At 44.0% G+C, this 17577-nt stretch overlaps 3 protein-coding genes across 3 annotated transcripts; 2 read left to right on the top strand and 1 right to left on the bottom strand.

The window, feature by feature from the left end:
* Positions 1 to 255: 255 nt before the first annotated feature.
* On the bottom strand, positions 256 to 2342 carry LOC119435708 (uncharacterized). Its single transcript, XM_049659897.1, has one exon. It carries the CDS (start codon positions 2144 to 2146, stop codon positions 815 to 817), a length of 1332 nt encoding a protein of 443 aa, XP_049515854.1. The 5' UTR covers positions 2147 to 2342; the 3' UTR covers positions 256 to 814.
* Positions 2343 to 3526: 1184 nt separating this feature from the next.
* On the top strand, positions 3527 to 6486 carry LOC119435705 (uncharacterized). Its single transcript, XM_037702442.2, has 6 exons — positions 3527 to 3716; positions 3797 to 3918; positions 4646 to 4859; positions 5319 to 5575; positions 5781 to 5991; positions 6311 to 6486. The coding sequence occupies exons 1-6, from the start codon at positions 3539 to 3541 to the stop codon at positions 6469 to 6471; spliced, it is 1143 nt and encodes a 380-aa protein (XP_037558370.2). The 5' UTR covers positions 3527 to 3538; the 3' UTR covers positions 6472 to 6486.
* A 1240-nt stretch (positions 6487 to 7726) lies between these two features.
* Positions 7727 to 17182, top strand: LOC119435706 (succinate dehydrogenase cytochrome b560 subunit, mitochondrial). Its single transcript, XM_037702443.2, has 6 exons — positions 7727 to 7875; positions 8280 to 8342; positions 10590 to 10700; positions 12478 to 12539; positions 15450 to 15613; positions 16897 to 17182. The coding sequence occupies exons 1-6, from the start codon at positions 7859 to 7861 to the stop codon at positions 16999 to 17001; spliced, it is 522 nt and encodes a 173-aa protein (XP_037558371.1). The 5' UTR covers positions 7727 to 7858; the 3' UTR covers positions 17002 to 17182.
* The last annotated feature ends 395 nt before the right edge of the window (positions 17183 to 17577 follow it).

Here is a 17577-nt window from a genome sequence, read left to right as displayed (position 1 = left end):
GACGAAACTAGAAAGCTTTCCCATTGCATCACTAATGTCTTCTTTGCTAATGCTGGATTTGAGTAGAAGGTGTACTGCTGACACCAGCAAGCAGAAATGGCTGTGGTAGTTTGATGGCAGGATGCCATCGAGGCATGGAGCACCATAAAACAAAACCCACCATTTCCATTCACTTGCTTTCCACATCGCTCTTTCCTGAACAGTGCGGGGAAGTCGGGTGAACCACTGTGGTGGTTGATACTGAGCAGTCTTTTGTCCACTCTCTTAATTTGAGCTGGCTTTCCAATATATGATGGTGAATCTACTGACCCAAACCATATGTCGGCCAGCTGTTTTGCAACTCCTTCTAGCACGCAATGCATGTAGTCTGGACAAACAGCCCAAACTAAGTCAAAGTTCGGCATGTGGGCAAGTGCTGAAGCTCCCTTTATGCCGTGGGATGGTTCTCCAGACTGCAGAGATACCCGCATGTCTTCCCTGAAACTTCTGTTGGTCCTCAGGTCTGGGTGGCGTCCTCCCTCTGGCACTGGGTATCTCAGGGCCCCTGGGAACATAAATCACATATCACACCCTTACTTTTATGCTTCTTGAACTGGCTCTGTTAGGTTGACAAAATGCACATCAAACATAGCTGTTCTATTTAGCATGTAGGCATGAATAAACTAGGAAATACCCATTCCAGTTTCCTTGTATGATTTGTGTTGTCCACTAAATGGTAAAATAACACTGGCATGAGTGCTGTCATAGATGACATTCAAAACATGTTACATATTGAATTATGTACTGTAGTGCCCCCTTTGCAATTCTGACTAATTTAACTCAAGCTATGTTGTTTTATATATATGGGAACAAATAAGTGCTTAAAAGGCCATAAACTAGCTTGTAATTGAAAGTACTTACCACGGATATGGACACCTCTGTGAAGGCAGAAGCTGCAGCCAAAGTAGCCGTTGTATTGTTTCATATTGAGCACCGCTGCACGTGCTGGGGCATCAACACAACAGCATGTGATGTGTACCTTCGAGGACAGCGCCTGTTCATCACACTTCCACTTGACAGAGTTCAGTTGTTTGAGGCTTTTAACAAAAGTTCCAAGAAATTGGCTCATTCTTGGGTGGCCTTTTCCAAAATACAGTCCACATAGTAGTACATTACTCCACCGCAATGATAATGGCAGCTCATTCACCACACACTGAATTGGCCATATTGAAGCTTTGTTGCATTTGAAAACTTTTGCACCATCTGTGTTGAATGTCAGAGAGATGTCACACCATGACGAGTTTTTCATCTGTTCTTTGTAAAGCCGCCCATCACTGATGTCTTTCACAGTGCCTTCGTCCGATTGAAGTTGCCTTTTCTTGAGGGATTCCATTAAGCCCTTTGACACTGATTTGTCAATAAGCATGATTTCAATTTGTTTCTTGAGGTCCAACGTAACAAAAAAATTTTGTCCCGAGTTGGTGGTATTGCAGTGTGGGCATGAAAAATCCTTTTGACGAGGATTCGGTATCACAGCTTCGCATGCCTCACAAAAGTAGTGCCGTTCGACAAGGCCGCCCATCCACTGCTTCCACACTTTTCTAAGCATGTAGCTCGAAGTAGGAAGGACAGGCTTTCCTAGAAAAAGGTTTATAACACCCACAAGCTTCTCCATGTCGGTCCAGTTTAAGCCTACTGACGCAGTATATGCCATCAGTGTCAGCATGGCATCTCTGACACTCATGTCAGAGTTCGGAAGGCATTCGCTTGAGAACAGGCGACAAAATTCATCTCCATCACCTTCGCACTCTTCTGCACCACTGCAGTCTTCAGCAGAGCTGGATTCACTGTCGTACTGTTTGTTGCTATCTCCCTCGTCGCTTTCCGCATGGTAAAGGTTTTGATCACTGGCGTCGAAATCATCGTTGTCAGAAATCTCGCAGGACAAATAGTTATTACATACGCCGGCATTTGCACTTCCAGCGCCGGAGCTTCTGAGAGACTGCTGCTGAGGTGTCTGCAAAGATGACTGGCTGTCCTGGACCCTCTCCTGGTACCGCAAAGATGTCCGTGGCAAGGAATAGGTCTCCCCTGGCTCTAAATAACGTTTCCTACGCTTTGGAGGTTGCGACGTGCCGCCGTTGCAGGTGCTTCGCGCCTGGTCCATGATGTAGAACTCCAAGATGTCTTTCGACTCTCCACCATGAAAATGTCTATTCACGGCATCGTACACGGCACGGTAAAACTGAAGAAATAACAAAATGGCTCAGTAAGAGTGAAAAAATAAAGAACTGAGCGGCGAATCCTGACGGACAGACAAAGGCGGCGCGGCAAAAGAATCGTGAATGGGCGTCACAGAACATCCATACAAACTGGAAGTCTCGTTGTTGTTGTTGTAGTACAGTGTTTGTAGCCTATCACGCATGTGGCTCCTACCCACGGTGGGGGATTGGGCAAGAAATGGGTGGATTATTCCAAATTAATGTGGAGGAAAAATTCATCGTTGCGGTTGCACGCATGATTGTTTGGAACCTACAGCCATACAGGACGGCTTTGCGCAAAAGAGTACAAAAGCTGACGGCTGTTACATATAATTTTTGTAAAAGCATAAATTATGTATTAAAACTTCAAAATGATGCAACTACTACTGTTTTTTAAAGTATAGTGAACGCAAAAATAACTTTATTATAAATAAAACAATATTGTTTTCTCGTTATCTTTTTATCCACCCCAACCCATCGTCATCGCCATCGATCACCACGCGGAGCCTCGCACATGTCTCGCCGACGAAGTTTGTGTTGTGGTGTCGCAGTTGTGCTGTCAGCAGTAAAGCCCCTATATTTATAAAAGTAGCGCCATTCTTAGATCTTGCCGCCACCGCGCTCACCCCGGCGCTTCCTCCTCGCCCTCTCTTAGCCGCCTCCTGTCGCCCCAGCCTCCTCCGCTCCCCCATTGGCCAATCCGTGTCACGTGGAAGTTCGCGTCGCGCTTTTGTATATTTTTTTTCTTTCCAGCGCGCTCCGACTGCCATTCTCGGGCCTGTGCGACGAAAGTGCTGTACGCACAAACGGATCAAACGTGTTAGGGACAAGAACTTCGTTGTGATGGCATGCTGCTGCGCCTTAAGTTGCCGCAACCGACAAGGCGAGGGCAAAAGGCTTTTTTTGTTTACCATCCGGCGTGCGCAAACGCTTGCTGCACACTTGATATTTGCGCCGTCTCGCATCGTCGCGTTGCTACTTCCAAAACGGCATTATTAAGACCAGTTACTGACTGACGAAGCAAAATCGCGCCTCAAAAACGTCTCCGCAGGGCGCGATCGAAGTTTTCCTCGGATTTCCTCTGGTAGCGCGTTAGCTGTCGTCTGCCACGGCAGGCCCGACGCAGGCGGCGCCACTGTCGATATCGCGCCTCGATCGCGCTGGTCACGCCGAGCGCGATAGTGGAACGGAGGAGGAGGGAAGTGGATGGCGCTACTTTTATAAATATAGGGGCTTTAGTCAGCAGCAATTGGCACGTGTTTTTGACACCAATCGCGACATCCCGACATCCCGACACGATGTATGCCTTTGTGCGCTTCAGGGATGATGGCATGAAGGTAGCTGTGGCCGTCGAGCGCATAAAGAATTTTTGTCCGAGAAATCTCAGGGACTTCAACTCCACAAAATGGTATGGAGTGCGCTGGGAAGACGAAGAAAACAGCGGCTATTTCCGGGCCCAGATTATGAAGCTGTTTGGTAAGTATGCTTTTCTTTGTAATGTTTCATAACGCGATTGTTATGGATGTCGACAAGTGCGAATTTCATGTGATTTCCAGCAACCAAGGAGGAGGCCGATGCTTGCACGGAAGGTGTGGACAAGCGCTTTTCGTGCCCGAAAATGCCCCTCTACAGTGATTCGGAAGAAGATTCTTTCACCAGCCAGGAATCCTTCCGAGAGGTTAGACGTATAAATATCTCTATATAACATCATTAAGTTATTTGGTGGCGTAAAAATGCCTTTCAGCGGCGCTGATTTATTGGTGGCCTGCATGGTCAGGTAGCTTGCGCCTGGCACGTGTGCAAAAATGCGGCCATTGAGCGGCCCGAATTCAGTGCTTTCACTGTCTATCTTCCCTGCGGCATTACTAATGGTCCCCGGGAAATGGGCGAAGGGCAGTTTACGGCAACTCGGCTAGCTGCACGGTTAGGCCAATTGAGTAGAACATGTCGGGTTAGCAATTGCTTCATTTTAACGATTGTTCATTAATTATGCGAGCCGGGAAGTACCCAAGGAGGAACGCGAAAAAAAAAAAAAAGATCGAGCGCAGATTACTGATTGGTTTATTGACTTCTTCGGCGTTACGCGATGTAACGTGACATCGCTTTCGTGTGTAAACGCGTACAATGACCATGCATAGTAACCCCCCCCCCCCCCCCCCCCCACACACACACACATTATTTATCGAAATTTAAGGCACCTTATCATCCAGAAATGACATTTCCATGCTCAACAGGGCAAGCCAGGAGTTTTGAATGCAGCATGTCCACATGTGACCTTATTGAGTTGGCACCATAACTTGCAGTTATTTCTAGGCGACACCATTGTGGTCTGCTATTGGGTAGATGTGCCTGCATGCACATCTGTGGTACTCCATGTTTTTTTTTTTTTTTTTCTTCATGCACAGGAGAAGAAGAACAAACAAAAGGCCAAGTCTCGCCAAAAGAATGTTGAGGCGGCATTTAGGAAGAAGAACATGCAAATTCTCTTTCCTGAGGAACAGGACTCTAGGACGAACGAACTGGAGCAGGAAGTTTTGAAGCTAAAATCGGAAAATTCAAAACTCTCTGCAAGAATAGAGATGCTGGAGAAAGCTCTGTGCAGCAAGATCTTCGATGCAGGTTTGAGTTCCAATTTTATCATATTGAGCGTTTTGCAGAGATCTCCCCAGACCTGCTGCTTGCTTTCTTCCGAATGTCTAATTTCATTTTTCTTTTCCATCTTCCCCTGCATTGCCCTGAACTTCCTTAATTATCTGTCAAGTTCCTTCGCTAACGTGCAAGTTCTTTCCCTATATGTCTGCACTATTGAACATTGAAAGTTTCACATTCTCATGTACGATAATTCCAGCTGGTGGGAGTAGAAAGGTTTGCAAAGGCGAAATGAAAAAAAAAAAAACTACTGGGGTCCAAAATTTTATTTATTTTGCTGCTTTAACCATCTACCATAAAAGTAGATGGGCCTGTGCGTGCCTGATATGGTGTTATTGTCTTCAGCTGACGCTTGCAGTGGGAAAATGTGTTCTGTCATTAAAATTTGTGTATTTCACATATGACAATTTTTCGTAACCTATATTCCAGAGAAACATAAGAGCTCGGAAAGTGGTCAAAAAGCTCCACCCGCAAACGTTAGGAAGGCGCAGGAGCCCTCCGGAAGTCCCAATGGACCGAAACCAGCCCAGCAGCCCTTAAGGAGTCTTCCTGAACCATTCCTGCCCTCTGGAAGAGTAGATGAAATGAAGCGGAACGCAGAATCAGTATCGTTCAGTAACGATAAAAGTGGCGAGCCAAAATCTAAAAATTTGGCAGCTTCCCTGTATGAAACTGCTGAAGGACAAGTAAGTATTTGTTTTCACATACACTTCTCTGATAGGTGAACGTGTCAACTTTGTGTTTGTTGGTAAAGATGGGATAACACCATGGATCCTTTGTCATCATGCTGTGACAATTTTGTCACATTAATTACTAAATGATCAGTCTTTTTGATTACTTTTTGCTGCATAAAGAAGATCAATAGAGCATTTAGCATGTGACTTGTTCCAGGTACACTTGGGAAAGGACGTCTACGTCGCGGAGGCTCTGTATAACCGCCTCATGGCTGCCAAGACTGACAGCCGATTTGTCCGGGAAGCTGCTGTGGCCATTTTCTCCACAGCAGGCTTGGCTGGCCACAGTGTCACCGGGGCAATGTCCAACCGGACAAAAACTGGCGCAAAGCCAGCGTTGGACAAGACGAAGTATTCAGTATTGAGTGGTATGTTTAATCTAAGTATTTATACCTAAGTCTTATTTATACATTTGCTAACTTCACTGAGACAGATGGTCAAATCAATTTGGTAATACCCATTATAGTATGTGCCCGATTGTCTTGACCGTCTGCTTAGCCTACACAATTTATTTGCTTTATTGTGTAGTTAGCAGGTTATAAATACCAGGATGTCAATGTTGGCGATTTTTTTTTTTTTGCACAGCTTGATCAAGAACACATTATCGTTGTCTTGCTGTGTGCATTTCATGTTTTGTGTGTGTGTGGGACTTGAAATTCATTTACTTATGTGTGTTTGGTCCCCCAGATTTCTTCAGCAACTTCTTGCTGCAACGATATCCACTTGGCGAAATGGAAAAAAGAAAAAAGCTGATGAATAAGATCCTTGCCATCAAGATTTCGGACATAATGAAAGTTAACTCAGCAGCGCAGCGGGACAGCGACGAAGAAAATGCCAACAGTCATTGAGCACTGTATAGCTATACAAGCAAAATAAATCTCTTTTTTTGTGTATTACAGTTGTCATAGTGTTGCACGCAGTGTACATGCATGCCATGAGAAAGATCTAGCTACCCGGTGTGCCTGTATGCAGAATAGAGCGTCGTAATACACCTATTAAAACCAGCGCTCATAGGCCATTAGTCTAATACAGGCTATTAGGCTAGTCTTATTAGCCTAATACAGGCTATTAGGCTAGGCCTATTGTTCTCATCCTATTAGCCTAATACAAGCTATTAGGCTAGGCCTATTAGTCTAATACAGGCTATTAGGCTAGTCCTATTAGTGTCAACCTATTAGTCTAATACAGGCTATTAGGCTAGTCCTATTAGTGTCAGCCTATTAGCCTAATACAGGCTATTAGTCTAATACCAATACACTGTATTAGTGTCAATAACCTAATAGGCTATTAGTTTTTGTATTAGAATTTTTGCTAGGGAAGGTATGTTCATTATTACAAGCAAGTGCTAATTTCGACTGCGTAAATTAAGGTGCATCGGGACATGGGACTACGCGGCACATGGGACGCATTGTACTTGCACGCAGTAGATGTGTCCGGCCAGTTGTTACCCATATTAAAGTGAGCTAGAATACCCACATTAAACATACTTTGTCCTTAATTTTGTCCAAGATATGTTCATTTTTACAAACAAGCCCAAATTTCTACTGCTTAAGTTAAGGTGCATCGTGACATGAGACTACAGTGATCGGGACACATTCTGCCCGCGCGCGACAAATGTTAAAATAAAAGCATTCCCCACGTTCCGTCAACAAAATGACTTCGCCTTCGACCACGGTGTTCGTGTTCCCCGTGGTACCTCCGTATCCGCGTTTGAATTCCGCGCCACAACTGGTGTCCAAAACGTCATCGCTTCCGTCCACAGCGTCCTTTCGTGCACCCTATAAAAAACCGGAAACCAAATATATATATTTTTTTTACACTTTACACTCGCCGCTAAGAATTTTCACGCTTCTAGTAAAATACAACCGCGTTCCTTGCGATGGGCGCTCTGTGTCAGTCTTGTCGATATTACCTGCGCCGATTAGAAATTTTTAGCTCCATGGAGCCTGGTACACTTATTTTTGTGAACAAGGCCGGTAGACATTCTCTGCAAGCTATAAAAAATAAATGACGTTTTAAAGCCACAAAAATTGCGATAATAACCGCCCCTTCACGACACCGCAAAAGCTTGCGATGCATGTCTTTGAGCCCATAAAACTAGAGTGTACTAGACAATGGCCAATCCAATCCAACAATCTTGACGTCTGCGGGTGCCGGCTGTTTGGTTTCTCGCGTCCTCGCGTGTCTTCAAGGGTACTTGGTACTTCATTTATTCCAGATCCGTGTCGTGTTATTATGGCATACGCAATGAGGTAAGCATTCGTTGATGGATAATGAAAACATTTCCTTTCTACTCTTGTTTTATAATAAAGGTGATGATCCTGTGGGGACCGTGCGTTGGCTTCGAAAGCTGCTCGCTGCCGGGTTTGGGCGCCCTTGCTTTGGTATTTCTAGCTACCATAGTATTTCTAAGCCAGTCCAGCCCCACCCGTGCTTCTTTGCAATGATTGAATGTGTATATTCTTCCATTCCAAGCACTAAAACAGTGCTTGGAATGGAAGTGCGTTTTAGTGCATGGTTAGTGAGGGTACTCCTCATTTCACTCTATGTATGCGTAAAGCACTTAATTCAGCACAACTGCATTTAAGAGCAGTTATGGTTTGTGGCGCAAACAGCTGGCCTACAAGCGCGCACGCTCCTACTGTTTCTATTTCAGGTTTGCCAACAGGGCAAGTGCTCTGTCGCTTCTGAGACCAGTGACAGCCTCGCCCGCTGCATGGTATGCCCAATTTTCCATGATATGTCTGATCACCCTTTTTTGAGCAAGTTACTCATAATTATTAGTGCTTCGTATATTCCTGTCAACGCTATGTCAAATCTACCTTGTACGTGAGTGGTATGCGCAGTTGATATGTTGCACATATTAGAAGTCTCATTTGAAAGCAGATGCGTCAGAATGACACAGGGAATAGGGTGCACAAACGGAGTGGTTACGCGTCCTCACTACAGTAGCGCACCCAGGATCGCTGGCGGGGGGAGGGGGGGGAAGGGAGGGAGGAGGAGGAGGAAGGGAAGAAAGCACGCACTTTGCATAATATGCAATTTCCTTGCTTTACCCGGAGGAATCTAACAGCAAATAAAATGCCTAATAATTCTAATAGTGATGACACCAAGGATTATGATGATGTTTATTTCTTCAACGTTTTACTCAAAGTAATTTAAGAGTGAATGTATAAATACAAGACAATGATAGTGTTTATGTTAATCAGGAAAATTTGACCTCAATCCACCTCCTGAATAGCAATGACATTGTGAACAGAGCACTGAAGGTACACGTTGGACTGGTGGGGCTCCTCCCCCCCCCCGTCAGTGCGCCACTGCCTTAATGGGAGTGCCTGTAGGGACAGTAGATAGTGCTCCTTTTAATTCAAACATTGATTACACAAACCAATTTTGTGCATTCTGTCGTGGTTGTATTAACCACGGCCTACTGGAGCTCCACACCAGCACAGATAAATGGCTTCCATGGGCGCCGCCTGTGCCACTTCTCCTTCAACCGTTGGCCATTGGTGTCGCATTTATGACCTATTCGTTTGCTACTCTGCAGGCAGCTGGGGCGGCATATGTATGAGAATGCCGGCTGTTCTGCTGTGACGAGCTGCTTGCATATTTGATTATTTTTGTGAACACAGTTGCTGTAATGTCACAGGGCTATTATCGATCACTTGGTTCCAAAAGTTGACTTCCCCAGACTGAAAAATGTATGCGCATAACTTTGCTCCTCTTTAAAATAGCATTATAACTGCTTGTTTCTTAATGCATTAATAAACCGTGCAGTTTTCACACATAAAGTCGCGGTGTACAAAGTTCACAAAGATCACGACAGTTACCTTTTCTAATTTGTAAAGTTCGCTTCTCCCCATTTTAGAACTTGAAACCACCACAACGTATGTGCTCAAGCGCAAAACGATGACTACTTTTATTTTAAGACCTACGAGTTGCCTACTACTTCAAGAAGTGGATTGCGCATACATCATCACTGCATTTGTTTCTTTTGCACCAGCGTTATGCTACTGTCATGCCATGCAGATAAGCTACCTTAGCATTTTGGAAACACTTCCAGCACCTATAGTGACCATTTATTTAACACAAGGCAGTGCAGCGTTTTACTGGGATATCTGTTGCAAACCTTCTGCTCCGCTAGATGTCACACTGTACTGCAAAACAACGCTCACCATTCCTTGAAACAGCCTCGATTTATTTCTCACACACGTCGGTCTCGGGAAACTTGTGAAAAGTTATGCAGGATTCTTTGCCTTGCTCAGACCTGCATAACAGCGCATAGCTGTGTAACATAATATCTCTAACATTAGCCTATCTGTAATGAACTCAGAAAAGTTGCATGATTCCCAGGCTAAAGCTACCTGCCAACTGCTGATTTTTGCAGTATGTATGTGTATGTGTATCGCCTGCATTATTCCTTTTTCTCTTTGGTAGTAAATATATCTGTATATTTATTACTATATCTCTTTATTGTTCTGTCGTACTATATTTTATCCTATGAATCTTTTTATAAGCAAATTTTCCCTTCTCTTGCAGAGGCAAAGAGAGGAAACATTGCCGTCTGCCAGCTCTACTCGTTTTCTTGCACCACTCTTACTCTAGCTCCCTATTCAAATGCAAAGCCTTGGCAAATTTTCATTTATTTTTTATTTTTGTGAATGTGTGCATTCACATAATAAAGGTAATTTATGCCTGCTGAAATAGCAGCGTAGGTGCTGAAGCAGGGCGCAGAAGCAGATGACAGCAAACAGGTTATAACTAGCGCTGTGCCACTCATGCATTCTATCCCTAGCCTCACAAGGGGAGGAACTAAAACAGGCACAATGGGGCACCTAGGAATAGGAATACCTGCAGCTTGTGCCTTTCATGTGCCGACAGTCACTTGATAGGTCATGCCAGTGATACTGTATGTACAGAAAATTACTGGTTGTGTTGTAAATCTCCTCCTCTTTTTCTTTTCCAGCTTTGCACCAATGTCAGCTATGAGCCCCAAGCAGGCGGAAGTGACAGAACACTTCTTCAAAAAGAACAAGTCACTCAAAAGGCCTTTGTCTCCTCACCTGAGCATTTATGCGTGAGGAAATGTTCAGATTCTTTCTCCAGCCATGTCTTATTGCAATAGCATTAATCAACGTATGACAACGCCTTAAATATGTGTAAACCTATTGCATTGTCTGTAATGTGTGTAAGCAGAAGAAAGTCACTGACATACTCATTTTAACAATTCTAAAGTTGGCCCACATGTTGACAGCATTGTGCTTAAACTTTTTTTGTTGTGCATTGGTATTAGAGTATGATGTACTGATGTAATACCTAAAGGAATACTTGAGCCAAGTGTTATTTCAGACAGGAAAGCTGGGTATGACAGCAATGATCATGTGACAGGTTCTTATAGTTTAGCTAGAACTATTCTCTTATATAGCTGATATGAGCCAGGGCCATGAACAAAATGGTGAAATGTTGTAGCATTCACTTGGCTTCTGGAGCACATTCATACCCTTTAATGGCACACTAAAGCAAAATATCAAGTCAAGCTAAAGTGATATAATAATGCTGGAGAGCGTCTAGGGCATCAATATGGCGACCATAGCTTTAGTAGTTGAGGTAAATGCAGGACACGATTTGAGACTCACCCAGGACATTAAATTACTAGCTCGATGACATGGGCACTTCTCGTTATAATTCTGTCACTGGTACTCAACCTCTCGTATTAAGAAGATGATCGCATTCCAATATAAGATGGGGGAAAATGCTACTTGTCTAGTTGTATTCGATGTATAGAAAAAGAACTCATTGACGTTATGCTTGACAATGACGTGAGCGGTCAAAAGGTTTAGTTTTCGCTCGACTCAGCGCTGCCCGCGCTTTCACGTTTCAGCAGTTTCATTATTGTATTCTGCTGCGCTGGTTTTGCTAGCTCGTGAAACTACAAACTGCATGTAGCCCACAATTCCACGTCTGTCTGTGTTGCGGGATGCCGGAACAGTCCACGCCACTTGACCAAAAGCAACTGTAGCGGCGAATTCAACGCTCTGTCCTGGCTCCGTTTCTCCATGGCCGTGCTACCCTAGCCGCGCGTTTGCTTTTTGCTGCACAAAAACCGTAGCGACGTCCGTTGGGCACCATGTTACTCACCGATGGCAGTAAAGGGCAGTAATGGCGTATGCAATGTCACCACTGAGGGGTGGGCGATGTGAACTGCGCTAAAGTCATGAGGACCCTTCAGACAAGATTTTCTCTTAAACTAAGTCTTTTCTTAGCACAAGACAAGTGCTGCGAGGTTTCTGGAATGGTATTTTAACTGTCCATGCTGACTTAATATTTGCCTTTAGTGTACCTTTAACAGAGTTCTCCCTAGGTGGTGCATCTCTGTTAGAATAGTTTGAACATAAGCAGATTTAATGTTGTATATGCTGTTTGTACAAGTCTCAAAGCAAACAGCACTGTGTTCTTTTTATGTGCGGCTTCCAAACTAATACTCTTTTCACAAATGTCAATGTAGCATTGCTGTAATGACGCATGTTATGTCACCATGTCTTGGGCTCCCAGATATGCCCAAAAGCCTACTTAACAGCTTAAAAAAAAAAGTTTATAGCACATAATTGGTGCGGTGCTAAGATAATGCTGAATGATAGTGTTAATTTCTTCAAGGTGCAGCAGTGATAAGGAGGTTCTTGACTCTGGGATCTATATGGCCCTCTGCTTTCCTGCATAATGTTACTGATGTATGCTCTTAATTGAAACGGTGGTGCTTATACAAAACTGATGTGTGGAGAATTTATACTTTAATTTTAAATTATTCTGAATGCCAGTCTGACATGCAATCTTTTTTGGTTTTGTTGTTTTTGCAGACCGCAAATGACGTCAATGCTTTCACTTACACACAGGGCAACTGGCTGTGGCATGGCAGTGTGTGAGTGCTGTTTTTTGAAGCATTCATATTTTCCAAATTATTGCTTTCTAAACATTGTTAAAGGAATGCCAGACAGAGACAATGAATACTAGATTGTGAGATTACCCTTCTTAAAACCTCACAACATTTGTTACATGCCAATAGGTGACAGCTGAAGTGGTTGTACACTTTTTCGGCATTTCAAACCAACATTGATGTATAGGCATTTTTGTGTAGCTGTGTGAACAATCTCAAGTGTCAAACCCTGCTGGGCACTACTGGTTACTTTGGGGCCTGCACAGAGAGGGCACCACATACACCACAATGTGCCAATGGTGTGGCTTGGACAGGCAGCTTGAGTGAGTTCATTTCTGTGGAAAAGTATGTTAATATTTGGCAATTCATTTTTGCCTTCTTTCTTTTCAAGTCGAAATGCAACATAAATACCGTTATTAATAGCCTCCTCATACCAAACAAAATCCTAGTGACACAACGCCTTTTAAGGTCAGTTCTTATTGTCAATTCACTTAAAATTCTGAAAAAGTATTCGTTTGATCAGATTGCACGGACACACACAGAATCTGTTTCTGCTGTTTGTTCACATAAATGCGTCTTTAGTTTTTCTAAACACGTAGATACAGGTTTAACATCACATGGTGTTTTCTCGTCTTCACTTTTTGTTCTGGATTGACACGTCATCTGTTGGTACTTTGAAATGTACGACACATTCACTTTTCATCATTAGTGACAATGCAGCAGTAATTCTCATGCAAAGTATACATTTTCTCGAAAACCAGGTGCAACAAAATTATTACACACTTGCCATATGATGTCATTTGCATTTAGCTTTATGTTACACCAGATTATGGTAGCTTATCATTCCTTGTTAAGCTTTGAAAATGATGAAACCGTTGTCCACGAGGGCGGGCACAGGGTCCAAAGAGATTAGAAAATGCCAGTCTGTGTCTTGCTGTTTATGGAGTGCCAAAGAGGTAGAAATCAGCAGCAACAACTGTTAGTGACATCGTATCGCACTTTGTTTGGCCACAATGCATTAGAAGCACATTTGTGTTTCACGACTGTTCTCATCTAAGGAATAGAAAACAGCCGCATTAAATTTTAGGGACACTAAACAGAACACCAAAACACTTCAAACAAATAAAGCATTCATTCAAAGCTCTATTTTAATTAATTGTCTGATTACTGGAAGAAACTGTTAGGGCCGAACTTGCATTTCTTGAATTTCACTTCAAAACCCCAGTGCCTGTATGTCGCTGCAATGTAAAATGGAAGCGCCCACCTTATCCACTCATCATAGTTTTATTGGCATGACATGGACAATATGTGACACGACCCTGCCTCGTGTGACCAATGTCATAGGCTGTAGTATCACATATATCACTTGCGGCAGGGTGGCGCAGCCACCCTATAAAGGATCAGATTTCCCTGCTTTTGTTTCTGCCATTCGCATAACTTAGTTCTGTATTCTAAAGAAATATATTCAGTAGCCATTAAGATTGCTTCTGCATAAAAGTAAAAAATATGCAGCGAAGGTTTTGAAAAGTTGTGGAAAAAATCAGCAGCCTTTGGAGCGAAATTCTGAATTTCCAGCTGCATGAATTGAATCAATATTTGGCTCAGATTTTCATGACAGCACTGTATAACCAAGTTTATTTATCATGTTCAAAATTTATCGCAGCACCACTTTAAAGGGCCCCTCACCAGGTCTGACCATTTCCAACTGACAAGTGCAGTGCATACAATGTGCGCTAACGATTGTCCCTACAAAGTATTGCACCGCTATGCACCGCAAAAAAAGCTGAAATTTGAAACCAAATGCAATGTGCCCTTCTCGCAGGCGCTGCGCTCCCACCTGTAGAGTCGACGTCAGTCGTGCAAGTGTGCCTATGTAGCTTGCCGTGCTGTGACGTCACTGACAGTGACACGTGACTTTGAGAATTATTCAAGGGAACAGCAGTTATTTGTTCGATCTGTTGCTAGATGAATTCCAGTTTAGAGAAATAACAACAGCTACAAACTGAACCCGCAATGATTGCGTAGTGGCTTCGGCGTTGTGCTGCTAAGCTCGAGGACACAGGATTGAATACCAGCCACCGCGGCGGCATTTGATGGGGGTGAAATGCAAAAATGCCTGTGTAACATGAATGTGTACCGTGTATCATCGAAACTAGCCCGGAGTCCCTCACTGTGGCGTGCCTCATAGTCATATCCTGGTTTTGGCATGTAAAACGCCAGTTTAATTACAATGTCTGCATGTCTTTCTTTATTTTGTTCTGTAGTAAGACAGATGTACTTTAGTTTCGTCTGCTTGTTCCCATGACGTGCAGTCATGCGCGCAATGAGCAAAACTCATTTTCTATGATGCTCTGTGATCCGCTTGCGTCGGCCTCAGTGTTCATGTAGCACTGACTTATTCCGCTAGTCAGGGGTTCTTGTGCACAGTGCGCAAAATCGTGTACTGCGCGAAGCGAGACAAACGCAACAGCTCGCACGCGAGACCGTCAGCGGAAGTGCACCGCGCAGCAAGAAAGTGAGGGGAAAAAAAAAAAGGGGGCAGGGAACATGACATATGCGTCACACAATCCTCCAGCTATGCTGTGGGAGAACGCAGGGAAGTAATTTTGTTGCTGAGGCTAGACGGAAGCAAGAAGGGAGAGTGCCTATGTTGGTGGTGACTCTTGCCTCCTTAAATCATGGGTTTGCGGCACTGAATTATTTCTATCTCGGCTATTAATGAACCAGTTTGAAAAATTATTGCGGTAGAACACTCCCTAGAGGGCACGTAACAACTTCCAGCGTATAACTAAAATTTGCTGTGTGGCCTGGTGAGAAACCCTTTAAAGTATGAACTTGTGATAAGTGCGAGCAGCTTCACTTTATGACCACACCGTCTTTGTTTCTCGTGCCCAGGCCTGTATGGAATGGGTGTGATGCCGCTTGTGTGCTCGCACCAGTTCCCGCACTATGTGGAGGCACTGCAGGCCATGCACATCTCGCCCATCCTCACTTTCCCAGTGAAGCTTGGGCTGTCCTTTGCCCTCTGCTACCATACCTTCAATGGCATGCGCCACCTGGTGAGTTGTGTCATGGTGAAACATCAGGGATTTACTTTGAGACCGTCTAGCTTAAAGGAAGACCTTAAAATGCAGAAACATTCTTTTGTCACGATTTGGTGCATAACTCCATGCTGTTTCTTGAAAGACTACTGGCATGTTTTCTTTAAAATCTTGCCGTGGGAAGAGACTTTATATGTTCAGCATTTTACATTCAGCACCGCCATACTTGTGGCTTGGGCCCATCTAGTTTAGTGGCTCACATGTCTGCTATTAGTCGGACTAGAAACAGAAGTTACACTGAATGTCTAGTATCATTTTCACATTAAAAACCTTAATGTAACATCCTTGACAGAAAAGGGAATGTTGAGAGCATAATGTACACCAGTATAAGCTATAGTGCAAAGAAAAAACACAAAAGTGCAGTGGCAGTGTTCAGCACGTTATAGTTTTTTTTTTTTTTTTGTCTACCCGCGGAAGCACCCAGTTTCGCACAAGTACCCAGTATTAACATCTCCAAAACTTCAGAATTCTGAAAATTATATCTTAAGCGCCCACCCCCTCCAGAGTGCCAGCATGCTTCACTGCGTAATACTGCTGTGCTGAGGCGAAGCTGGCTTTTGGGAACCGGCATTGTGCAACGCACCGTACACAGCACCGAACAGCAAGAAACTTGGCAGCGAACATCGAAGTAGCTAGGCTTAGCTTTGCCGCGGTGCTGGCTACAGCTGCGAGCCGATCTGCGTCCGAGAGAGCCAGTTCGAGGCAGCGAGAAAGTCAAAATGGCGGCGGTGTTGGCTTCGATTAATACCGTTTCGGACCTGTGGTTATGGCAAAATTTCCGGAAAATCGGACGGGGAACGTTTTTTGCGTCCGAAATTTTAGACATTCTTATACATTGACTCTATGGGGTATGTGCCGCTTTCGCGAAGGTGTCCGAATTATCGAGCATGTCCGGAAAATCGGGTGTCCATTAAATCGGTCGTTGAGTGTAATGCAGAGTGACAATTCGTTGGCCGCCCTCTTGGTTTTTACTGCTTCGACCGGACAAGCACCCATATCTAAATTATCCCAATTTTCAGTGAAAGTGGGATGGGCACTTCCGCAGTATATTGCGGTAGTTAAATTTAGTGTTACCACTGGCATTATTGTTAACTCTAGCAGAAAAAGAACAGCAGAGCTACACTGCTATGCAATTAAAATCCGGACTCTGTGCACTAGTGTTCTAATGCAATACCTACTAGTAAGTACATATAACCATGTATAACAAGCCAGGCTGCAGCACATGACACTTGTGCTTTCAGGCCTGGGATTTGGGTCTTGGCTATGGCCTCAAGGAGCTCTACACATCAGGCTTTTTTGTTCTTGGCCTCAGTCTGGTGACGGCGGCAGTGTTGGCCTTCAAGTAGGCTGCCCTATACCTTGCCTGCAGCGCCTAGGCTCAAGGTGGCAAGCCTGCCCAGCGACATGCACACTCCCTTCTTCAGCGGTTTGCATAGACAGGGAGAGAAGGTACAACACTGTCTTGATGTGCTGGGTCAGGATATCTGTGATTTTTAATAAAAAATCTCCAACTGCTGTGCATCTAAATGAAGTTAACCCTGTCTTTACTCACCCAAGTTTTGTCTCAGGCTTTCCATGATCACTTTGCTAAACCCCTTAAAGCATTAAATGTGTGCAGCAAGAAAGGACGACAAGCATTGAAAAATGTGCATGCATAAACAGCAGAAGCTGTTCTTCAGCCTTTCTTTGAGCTACACATGTTACCATAGCAACAGCATAATCATAAGAACTAGTCACAGCAGCGAGCCATGAAAACAAGTCGTTGCAAAAGCTTACAGGAGGGCAACCACTGCTGTCGATGGTGGCACTAAGATTCTACTTTGCTGGTCCTCTAAATATCCCCTTCAGGCATTGTGTGCACATTTGTAGTCGAGATAGTGCAACAAGGACACCAATGAATATTATATTTAAAGCCTGTCACA

This window comes from Dermacentor silvarum, unplaced genomic scaffold, assembly GCF_013339745.2.
Source record: "Dermacentor silvarum isolate Dsil-2018 unplaced genomic scaffold, BIME_Dsil_1.4 Seq851, whole genome shotgun sequence".
NCBI lineage: Eukaryota > Metazoa > Arthropoda > Arachnida > Ixodida > Ixodidae > Dermacentor > Dermacentor silvarum.
Note: the sequence above shows the minus strand (reverse complement) of the source record. Positions and strands in the feature narration are given on the sequence as shown.